The sequence below is a fragment of the Hyla sarda genome, chromosome 2 (genome assembly GCF_029499605.1).
Source record: "Hyla sarda isolate aHylSar1 chromosome 2, aHylSar1.hap1, whole genome shotgun sequence".
In the NCBI taxonomy this organism is placed as follows: Eukaryota; Metazoa; Chordata; class Amphibia; order Anura; family Hylidae; genus Hyla; species Hyla sarda.
This window is the reverse complement of record NC_079190.1, coordinates 195,049,717-195,060,822: the sequence shown is the minus strand read 5'-3', so window position 1 is coordinate 195,060,822 and position 11,106 is coordinate 195,049,717. Positions and strand designations below refer to the sequence as shown.

Genomic DNA, 11,106 nt, shown 5'->3' with positions numbered 1-11,106 from the left:
AATGTTAATTTTTGTTAACATTATCTGTACACTATTGTATTTTCTTTTTTTTTCTTTAATTTATTTTTTAGCTGTCATCAGTAGCCAAACCCTATAGGTTAACATAGTAGATCCAAATGTCACCAGGAGACGAATAGAGGGGATCTGGGCTCAGCTAGAATAGCAGATTGAATCAGGCAAAAAAAAAAAAAAGGTGTCCATAGGTATGATCTTCAGATCTGCAGGACAAGTATTTCATTTTGCTGTGTCAGTACAAAGTATATCATTTCCTGATGCAGCTATTTATCGTTGTTACATTTAATTATTTTTTAACCTTGCTTGAACCATTCACATACATAACCCACAAAGCAGATAATACATCAGAGCAATGATTTATTTTAAAATAACTGTACAAAAGAAAAAACAATAGCATAAATTAATCCTCATCTGAATCAATGTCTTTGCTTGTGACAAAAGAACTCCTAATGGAAGACATGAGCTGGTCCTGAATTTGTTGTCGTGGGTTTTCCTCAAGGTCTGTCTTGATGACTCCAGATTCTGATAGTTTCCATTCCAATTCTAAAAGGAAAATAAATCAGATCATAAAGCAAAAAAAGAGGCGAGTAGAGGGGGTAATTTTTTTTTCTATACTCACTTCCTCGACCAACGCCTTCCCCAGGGCAACTGTTTCCATAGCTTGGAAAGACCTTTAAAAGGTGGAGCGGCAGAAGTGCCCACAAGGCATTCCCCAAGTGCTCACATATCCCAAGTCATCTCCTCCTCTGCTACATGCCCCCCTAGCCGGCTTGCATCTGCCACGATACAATCCACCCCCCCACACCCCTGACAATGATTGACAACCATAAAGCTGTTTTCCCTATTGCCAGTTAAATCTTAAGCAAGTGCCGTCCGACCATTATGTAATCTTCTCTTAGTGGCCTTGTAGATGTTCTGCACCTGCACTGTATACATGGGCAGATCATCTAAGAGAAGCCCGAGAACAGTACAACATTGGACAAGAACTGCCCTATGGTCAGACAGCTTAAAGTAATATTGAGAAACATTTAACATGTAAAATAACTAGTAGTTTGAGAGGATATCAGTCACTAAAGATTGTTAACATACCATCACGTGTTAGATTCATGCCACCAAATACCAGTGGTCCAATAAACTGAGCACGGATTTCCCCATCAAGGTAAACAAAGATAGTAGGCAAATTCTTATCAGGATAGTTTGGTATACAGGTTGTCGAAATGGATTTCACAAATTTCACATCTTTAAATTTTCTTGCAAGACCAGCTAAGTGTTGGTTTATTAATGTGCAAAGAGGAATTCTGTAAAACAAAAAGAGCAGAACAATAACACAGATTGTTTATGTAGATGTCATGCTACATTTTAGGATATTACATGGGCCGCAATGCCAACAGCAACATTTTACATTTCAAAAACATTGCATTTTAATTCAAGGGATCCATGGCGATTTACTGCACCTGATATGCAGTGTTTTTCCTGGGAAAAAGAACTGGGGTGCATAAAAATGGTAGCAGATGCTCTGGAGTTATAATATGTAATATCTGACTCAAAAGAAACAGAAGGTCAAACTCAGCAAATGTTTACTAAAATCCTTAGGACTTTATTCCCAAACTGACATACATACACAGGACACATGTGCAACGGAAGTGATGCATTTCTGATGCAGAGCACCCTTAGTTGTACGTTAATGTATGTTAACACGTCACTTACGTTCAGTTTTCCAATGAGATTTTATTCATACTAATTAGAGATGAGCAAAGTAATTTGATTTGTCACGAACTTCTCGGCTCAGCAGTTGATGACTTTAGCCTGCATTAATTAGTTCAGCTTTCAGGGTGCTCCGGTAGGCTGGAAAAGGTGAATACAATCCAAGGAGTCAGCAACTGCCGAGCCGTGAGGTTCATGACAAACTGTAACTTTGCTCATCTCTATTACTAATATGTGGTACATAGGACATTTTGATCAGTTTACATTACCTTTTTTTTTTTTTTTAAATGGTGTTCACAGTGTGTTATAAATGACATGACATGCTATCTTTAATCTATGGGTTGGTGCAACTATGGCAAAATCCACAAATGCCCTAGTATATCTGTTCATAAAGGGTTAACCCTTTAGATCCCACAATCCAAATTGATTGGGATCTTAAATGATGGGGACTGTAAAATCGTAGGGTCTTTGTCAGTTAGGTAGATGGGCAAAGGGTCCCTAACTGCCTTCGTGCTGTCAGATCAGTGTTCTGGAAATATAGATAAATGTAAACAAAATAAAGATTCACTATCACGGCATGTGAAAGTGTTCAAACTATTACAAATATAACAATAAAACCGCAAGTTGAATGGCGTAAATGTAAAAAAAAAAAAATACCATAAAAAAGGAAAAACAAATAATTAAAAGGGATAAAAAAAAAAAAAAAAAAAAGTCCAATCTAGAACAAAAATGGTACTGATAAAAACTACAGATCACGACCCTGAAACAGCCCTGAATATGGAAAAATAAAAAGTGTTAAAGGAGTCACAATTTTAAAAGGGAATCTGTCATCAGTGTTACCCTCACTAACCTGTTGGTACAGGCTGGTGTGGGGGACACTGATTATAACGATACTTCCCTACCATCGATCGTCTGTTATCTTCTTAGATCTCGCAGCCGGACCCTGCTGAGAAGCAGCAGTGTGCTCCTGAGTCCTGCTACCGGATTTAAGAAGATAACAGACAAACGGGACCATGGATCGGGGTAGGTAAGTATCATTATAATCAGTGTCACCCGCACTAACAGCCTGTACAAACAGGTTAGTGTCAGCGACACTGATAACAGATTCCCTTTAAGCATATAACTTTTTGTAAAAAACACAAAAAAAAAAAAAACAGCAATTTTTTTTTAAACTAGTGAAATAAAACAAAACCTATATAAATTGGGAATTGTAATCGTGCATACAGAATAAAGATAACATGTCATTTTAGCCATAAAGTGCATAGAAACAAAACCATCCAAAATAAGCTACATAAATGTTTCCAATTTAGCACCACAAATAATTTTTTGGGCTTCACCTTTGCTGGTTTAGTAGTTAATGATTTTTTTTTTTTTTGGGCAAAATGTTTTACTTCATTACCTTTAAAGGGGTATTCCACCCAAAGACATCTGATCCCCTATCCAAAGGATCTCCGCGCATTCTATGCAGGGCTGCTTCTCCAGTCTCGGAAACCTCTGTGTTTCCGGGACTGGAGACTTGACGTCACACCATGCCCCCTCATGGCGTCACGCCACACCCCCCTCCGTCCATGTCTATTCATGTGATGGCCATCGTGTGTCCCAGAGGTGATGACAACTTCTCAAATTGTTGGTACTACCTTAAAGACTATTCATATCATCATCAGCTGCTCCTATGATTCTACAAAACTCCTAGCCAGGTGGTTTCTGGGCTTTTCCTATAACTTTTCCTACTTTAAGTGACCCCCCCCCCCCCCCCCCCCCCCCTAAGGAACTATTAATACTTACCCTTGTTTGTAAAGATGCAAAATCACCCAGAGACCTTTACTAGCTTTTGTCACTTCTTGCACATAGTCTTGTCCAGAGATCTCCAACACCTCCCCAAATGTGTTCTTTAGTTGGGCTGCTTGCCACTGGGCCAACCTTTGCTGCCTGTAACATAAACCAGAATAAATATGGTTTAAATCATCAGATTAAAAAACGTATAAGAAGTGCTGCTGTAGCAGACATTCACATGTGTAAATTGACCAAAGATTTAACCCTAAGCATTGTGTGGAGGCTGTGTTAATTCTGAAAAACCTAGGGCTTGCTTGATATGAAAATCTGCAGCAAGCTCTAAACATCTGGTCAGACTTTTTAAACAAACATGTAAATTGGATTTTGGACAACCCAATCACTAGCACTCTACTGTAAATTTTGTGTGTGTTTTTCACATGTGAAATCTAAACATAAGGGATTATAGAGGATCTCAGATTTGGAGACGTGAGAAACACAATCAGCCGCTCTGCAGTCAAAAATGGCTGTTTACATAGAACAATTGTCTGCCCCACTGTTAAAGGGCTATTCTCATTTAATAATATTATGGCATATCACTAGCATGGGTCATAGCATAGCATTTTCTTGTACAACAATGCATTCTCCAGTGCAGCCTGAAACATGCGATTTCAATGTGTTATTGTTAAAACTAAAGAAAGGTAACAATTTTAGAAATCCTTTATACAATAAACTGTAAGTACAGCTGTCTCTGCCTCCTCCATGCTAACAGCTGCACAGTGACATTTCAGACATCTCCATGCAGGTATATATGAAATAATGATGTTCAGTTCACCTCCCGAATGGTATTGCACACACCTGCATCCGGCAAGGTGCTAAAAAGCCCAAGAAAGAAAAGGATAAACCAGCACTTGAAAAACTTTCAGCTTTATTTGATTCCGTATCAAATAGAACTTCACTCAGTAAAAACAATCACTCCACTGTCATGACAGTGGAGTGATCGTTTCTACTGAGTGAAGTCTATTTGATACGGAATCAAATAAAGCTGAACGTTTTTCAAGTGCTGGTTTATCCTTTCTATCTCCATGCGTGCGTGCGTGCGTGCGTGCGTGCGTATCTCGGTCAGAACTGAAAGTGAATACGTTTGGGCCATTTTCCGAACGCCTTCAACTTTGGACTGAAAATCACAGTCCACCATGTTTTTCGGTCCAAGTTAAAAGTTGGAGGCATTCAGAAAATGACCCAAACGTTGTCACCAACTATGATCAGGTCTGTGCGGGCCATAGGAGTGAATGTGTCCTTGCACAGATACGATTGCAGCAGATTTGAGCTTCAGAAATTATATGTATGCCGTGGAGGCACTAATCGTGATGTAAACTCTGCATACATAGTATGTTACCTAAAAGGTGCATGGTTTCCATGTCATCATGTTTGCCTTCACTTCCAAGCAGTGCAAGAGAGGTAGTTTTTGGCAACTTTAAAAGAAAATAATCTAAGAGATTGTCTGAGTATAAAAGTGGGTGTGAGTATAAAAGTAATAATAAATTCATGGAGTTTAATTGAAATATTTACTTGGGTTTTTAACTTATCTGTGCAATCCCCATTACTAAAATGGCCTCTATGTTGGAAGATGCAGTCCCGTGTACATCTCAGCAGTTTGAGGGTGCATATTGTTGTTCATTTGGAAGCCCAGATCCTGGATCTAGAGGAGCAACTGGCAACACTGAGACGCATTGACAACTGAGAGGAGTCTCCTGCTCACCAAGCAAGTACTCTCTAGGGTAGAGGTGGGGGAGGATAGTGGGACGGAGGTGCAGGACAGTCAGGCAGTTAGCTGGGTTACAGTTAGAAAATGGGGTAGAGGGAAAAGTGTCAGGGAGGCTAGGCCTGATCTGACACACCCCAACAAGTTTGCCCGGTTGGCAGATGAGGGGGATGCCATTTCAGAGCTAGCAGTACTGAAGCAAGACTCTGCCTCTGACCGCTAAGGGGGGTGTCTGCTCCAGTAAGGAGGCAAGGAGGAGTGCAGGGCAGACCAGACAGGTACAGGTTGTGGGGGACTCTTATTAGGGGGACAGACAGGGTGATCTGTCACATTGACCGGTATCTCCGAACAGTGTGTTGTCTACCTGGCGCTCAAGTTCGGCACATCGCGGATCGGGTTGACAGGTTGCTGGAAGGGGTTGGAGAAGATCCAGCAGTCATGGTACATATTGGCACCAATGACAAAGTAAGAGGTAGGTGGAGTATCCATAAAAATTATTTCAGGGACTTAAGCCACAAGCTTAAATGGGCACGGTCACAAACTTTTTTTTTTTTTTTTTTTTGATATGTTGTAGTACTTATGTACTACAACATATCTCTAATATAGTTTAATATTTTTTTTTTTTTTTTTATTAACATGTATTTTACATTTGAAAACTGGCCACTAGGGGTCTCCCTCCTAGTGGCCGGCTGCAGCCATTAAAAACACCCCCTAGAGCATTAAACAAATGTTCCTACCATGTTTTCATATTAGGTTATAAAACATTCCACGCTGTATGCAAATGCAGCTCAAGAGAGACCCCTATTTCTAATATTCATGGACTCTATAGTAACAGCGAAAGTTCCCCAGGACTAGCGCATAGCAAATGTGGTGCCAATTTTTAAAAAGGGGTCAAAAGGAGACCACGGGAATTATAGGCCCATATCAGCATGGCTTTATGAGGGATCGGTCCTGTCAAACTAACCTGATCAGCTTTTATGAGGAGGTGAGCTCCAGACTGGACCAAGGGGAATTGCTGGATGTTGTATATCTGGATTTTTCCAAAGTATTTGATATGGTTCCACATAAAAGATTGGTGCATAAAAAGAGGGAGAATGTGTGTAAGTGGGTAAGTAACTGGCTCAGTGATAGGAAACAGAGGGTGGTTATTAATGGTACTTATTCTGATTGGGTGACTGTAACTAGTGGGGTACCACAGGGATCAGTCTTGGGTCCTGTTCTTTTTAATATATTCATTAATGACATTGTAGAGGGGTTGAATAGTAAAGTAGCAATCTTTGCAGATGATACTAAACTCTGTAAAGTAGTCAACACAATAGAGGGCAGTGCACTGTTACAAATGGATCTGGATAGGTTGGAGGTTTTGGCTGGGAAGTGGCAGATGAGGTTCAACACTGATAAATGTAAGGTAATGCACATGGGGAGGAAAAATCCGGGCTGGGATTATGTATTAAATGGGAGAACACTTGGGGCGACTGACATAGAAAAGGACTTAAGAGTCTTAGTTAACAGTAAATTTAGCTGTAGTGACCAGTGTCGGGCAGCTGCTGCCAAGGCAAATAAAATCATGTGTTGCATCAATAGGGGCATAGATGCCCACGACAAGGAAATAATTCTACCTCTGTACAAATCACTAGTCAGACCACACATAGAATACTGTGTACAGTACTGGGCACCAGTGTACAAGAAAGATATAGTGGAGCTGGAGAGGGTTCAAATACGGGCAACCAGGGTAATATGGGGAATGGGGGTGGACTACAGAACCCAGAAAGATTATCAGTATTATGTTTTTTTTTGTTTTGAAAAAAAAAAAGGCTTTGAGGCGACCTAATAACTATGTATAAATATATCAGGGGGCTGTACAGAGCTCTCTCTCCCATGACCTATTTATTACCCAGGACTCTATCTACAACAAGGGGGTATCCTATGTTTAGAGGAAAGAAGGTTTCTACACCAGCACAGATGGGTGTTCTTTACTGTAAGAGCAGCAAGACTGTGGAATTCTCTTCGGAAGAGGTAGTCATGGTGAACTCAGTAAAAGAGTTCAAAAGGGGTCTGGATGCATTTCTAGAGAGTAATAACATTACAGGTTATGGATACTAGATTTATAGGGACATGCCTTCCTCTGGTTTAACTCAGGAGGAACTCAATAGAGATATAGGTTGAACTCGATGGACTCTGGTATTTTTTTCAACCTTACAAACTCTGTTGGATGTAATCTTCAATTTGTTAATAAAACTGTTTTGATGTAGCTACCTGGTTTGCATATATATTACTCAAATGTTCCCTGAGTTCATGGTGGGGGTGGCCCCATCAACCAGACCACCTATAATCAGTTGTTATAAACAGGGAAGTGCTGGCTACTATTTTACTTATTTAGTTGCTTGAAATGTTAATCACACAAACCTTCTATATCCTAAGGATAAGAACATACAAATGTTACCCCAGCCCCACCTGTATTCACTACAGATTAGCTCTGTGTAAGGACTAGGCCTCAGTGACACTATCAACAGGGATGTAAAGTCATGTAAACTAGCTTTTTAAACACTGCATGGCAGAAACCCTTTATATATACAGTGAAACCTCGCCAAAAAGACCACCTCCTTATCCAGACAAAGATTTTGTGTGACAGATTTTCAACCCACCATACATTTGTGACCATTGTCTTTGAGAAGACCAACCCCATATAAGGACACTTACAATGTCATTTTGGGTGGTCTTCTCAAAGAGGTTTCACTGAAGTTACAGAGGAAATAGGGTGATATGTATCAATGGTTGAGCTATAGATCTCAAACTGTTAGTTTGATATATTTTTTTTGGTTTTTTTAAACATAGCAATTATATTTGATGATATAATATTGAAATTTTAAGCATATAAAATGGTGTGATAGTTTAAGAAAAAGAACAGTTTCAGGGCACAAACACACCTGTATAGTTCGATGGCTCTTTCATCTTCATCATTAAATTCATCCTCATTCTCATCAAGTTCTTCTAGTGTCATGTCCTCATAGGTTTTTACTGAAAGGACAAAATATACAAAAGGATTTTTTTTTAAATAAAAACACACACTCTCCGTTCAAAACTAACGTATGATTAAGTAGCTGATCGCGGGGGATGTGGCCGCTGGGGCCCACCCCCATGGTCACCGGGACAGGACCAGAGCAAAAATGAAACCCCCCTAAAAAGTAGCAAAATTACTAAAAGAAGGGGTCATTCTACAGAGCTCACTGAATTCCAGAATCATTCTGGCCTCAAGTCTAATATTAAGCTGACACTATCTGTTCTGCACAGATCAATTCCAAGCAGTGTTCTACTAATCACAGGAGTACTGTACAGTTAAAAGGCGACACCAGCAGATAAATAAAAATAGCTGAAGCTTATGACCACTGTACAGGTCACAGAGCATGCCCAGAAGATTTCGCATTCTAGCGAATAAAGTCTGGGTGTCTATGTCCATGGGGCTTGCTGTAAAGCATACCTCTAAATGATACTAAAAATGCTCAGGAACAGATACTGGTAGAAAATAGAAAAATAAAATTTCATGTTTCAGTGAGAAACACAAACAGGGAATGTGATCCCAACATACAATGATTTACACTAAAAAGCTCAGGTGTTTCAGAGAAAACGGTTTTAAAAAGCCAGGAACAGGAACAGGGGAAGTAGTAATTGAATCAGTCCCCAGCCGCTGCTCTCCACCCTCCTAGCCATGAGTGACAGGTCTCTCCATGTGTGAGTATAGATAGAGACGAGGCAATAATGGCTGGTGGGACAAAGGAACTTGCCCCATTCCCGGTGGCTTAATAAACCTATGATATCTCTGTAACATCGGAATTTTGAATCAGTGTTAAGTGATCGCGTTCAGTGTCTGTTTAGATTTAGATGCCCACAGATTTGTAATATAAAATAAAAGGGCGCTAAATAGGGAAATAAAAACATAGAAAAGGGTGTGTATTATTATGCATCACATGCTCACCAACTGATTGCTGCTTAAGGACCTCTGCTTCTTCAGCTTCATCATCTTTTGGTACCTCCTTGGGAGGAAGGATGCCTTTCCTGCGCAAGATGTCATTCCATTCTGTATCTGCATTAGGGTCCTGAAATAAGGTGGACTTCGTTAAACTACTTTTTTTTTTAAATATATGACAAAGTAGGAAATAGACATAAAGGTTATACAGTATACATTTTTTTCCCCTCTCTGGAAAGCAAGGTGTTGAGTGTTATGAAAGAATGCCATATTATCTGTTATTACAGATTAGGCTGGATTCACATACTCTAGAGCCGCTACAAAATGTTTCAAGGCCTTATTAACACCACAATGTGCGCCTCCGAGGAGAGGATATGCTGGCCAAACGTCAAAATGACATGCACAAGTGTCCATCCTCGTACAGGCATGTACGCTCTTCATTTAAATGGCCTGAATGTAGTCAGCTAGTGACTAAGTTCAGATAATTTCCTGAGAATATACAAGTTTTGGCTCAGACTGAGAGCAAAGCAGACATGCTGCAATTTTCAGTTCAAGACAAAAGACAATCCGCCGCTCTGATCAGCCACACTGGGGGCCTGCGAGGTGCATAGTGCATTCAGACATTGCGGTGTAATCGCAATGTCTGAGTACACTGTGCATGTGCATTCGCAGTGTATACAGACATCGCAGCTGCTCTGGGATGTCTTAGTGCACTTGGTGACCCGCAGGCCCCCAGTATGGCTGCTTGGAGTGGCGGATTGCCGCTGTGAGCAGGCCAGGGGGCTTTGGCAACAACAGGAGGCACAACATGGGTCGCGTCACCGGCGGATCCGCAGCATATTTTACAGCATATTCATTACGTGTGACCCTACCCTGAGGATACGTTCACATGTACAGGATCTGCTGCACATTTTCTGCACCTGATTTTGCCACCCATTGACATTAATGGGTAACAAAAGCTACACAAAACATGCAACAAAAATATGCAGCAGATCCCGTACATTCACACCTACCATGTTTGCTGTTCACTCATTTACATTGTAAACTTTAGGGGTCTATTCTATATAGTGATGCTATATAAAATAACTGAAGCCCTTTTTTCCACTGTCACAGACAAAAATGGCCACATGAAATAATTGCATTGGTAAAGTGTATTATGTGTGAACTGTCAGTCACACTCGTGCTCATGTAGTAGAAAACATTTTTATCAACCCCAATACACTGCCAATGTTTCACTCACCCGGTGTGAACATACCCTAACTATATTCTAAGAACGGACACGACCTGAACATCTGAAAAGAGCCGTCCCTGAAGAACCTCACTGCTCGGTACCGGACATCATGGAGGGGATCCCCACACAACTCACGTTACTGCACTAACCTGCATGGCGGCGGTGAATCCCGAACTGAACCGGAGAGCTCTCTCTGCCTACAGAGACGACAACAGCGAAACGGGAGGCAGAGGTTTAGCGGAGAAAAACCTGACAGTCAGACACTTACGCACGGGGCTCGAGAAGGGGAAGCAATTCTGTGTCGCACCACCACACCACTTCCGGTCTCTGGGGAGCTCCATATAAGGAAGTGATGTGAAGCGTATGGTGCTGTGTGTGACGGGAGCAGCTGGGCTGTGGCTGGGTCTCCTGTATGAAACACATATGGCGAGGCCTAACATAAGTCTGTGGAGGAGGGCAGCTTAATGTAGTATGATAGGTTTATTAGAATATTCATGGTATTGCTGTCCCCTTCAAGTGTGTGGGAATTAGCTACAGACATAGGAGGGTATAGCTCAAACTCTGAAAGTAACCCATCTCCACCAAATGTATTTTGGGCGCTATGCTTTCTGGTTGGTAATGTTAGGTTGAGCTCACATCAGTGTTGACTTCGTTCGC

The 11,106-nt window shown here is 40.9% G+C and overlaps 1 protein-coding gene across 1 annotated transcript; it reads right to left on the bottom strand.

Moving 5' to 3' along the window:
* Window positions 1-361: 361 nt before the first annotated feature.
* Window positions 362-10,763, bottom strand: PDCL3 (phosducin like 3). Its single transcript, XM_056560520.1, has 6 exons — window positions 10,599-10,763; window positions 9,228-9,348; window positions 8,182-8,272; window positions 3,505-3,648; window positions 1,105-1,313; window positions 362-558 (listed from the first exon to the last, which is right to left on the bottom strand). Exons 1-6 carry the CDS (start codon window positions 10,602-10,604, stop codon window positions 416-418), a joined length of 714 nt encoding a protein of 237 aa, XP_056416495.1. The 5' UTR covers window positions 10,605-10,763; the 3' UTR covers window positions 362-415.
* Window positions 10,764-11,106: the final 343 nt, after the last annotated feature.

Coding starts and splice junctions, on each gene's coding strand:
- PDCL3 (XM_056560520.1), bottom strand. Junction 1,314..3,504: donor TTGCATCTTTACAAACAAGG/GTAAGTATTAAT, acceptor TTTGTTTTACAG/AATTCCTCTTTGCACATTAA. Junction 559..1,104: donor CATGAATCTAACACGTGATG/GTATGTTAACAA, acceptor TTTTCCTTTTAG/AATTGGAATGGAAACTATCA.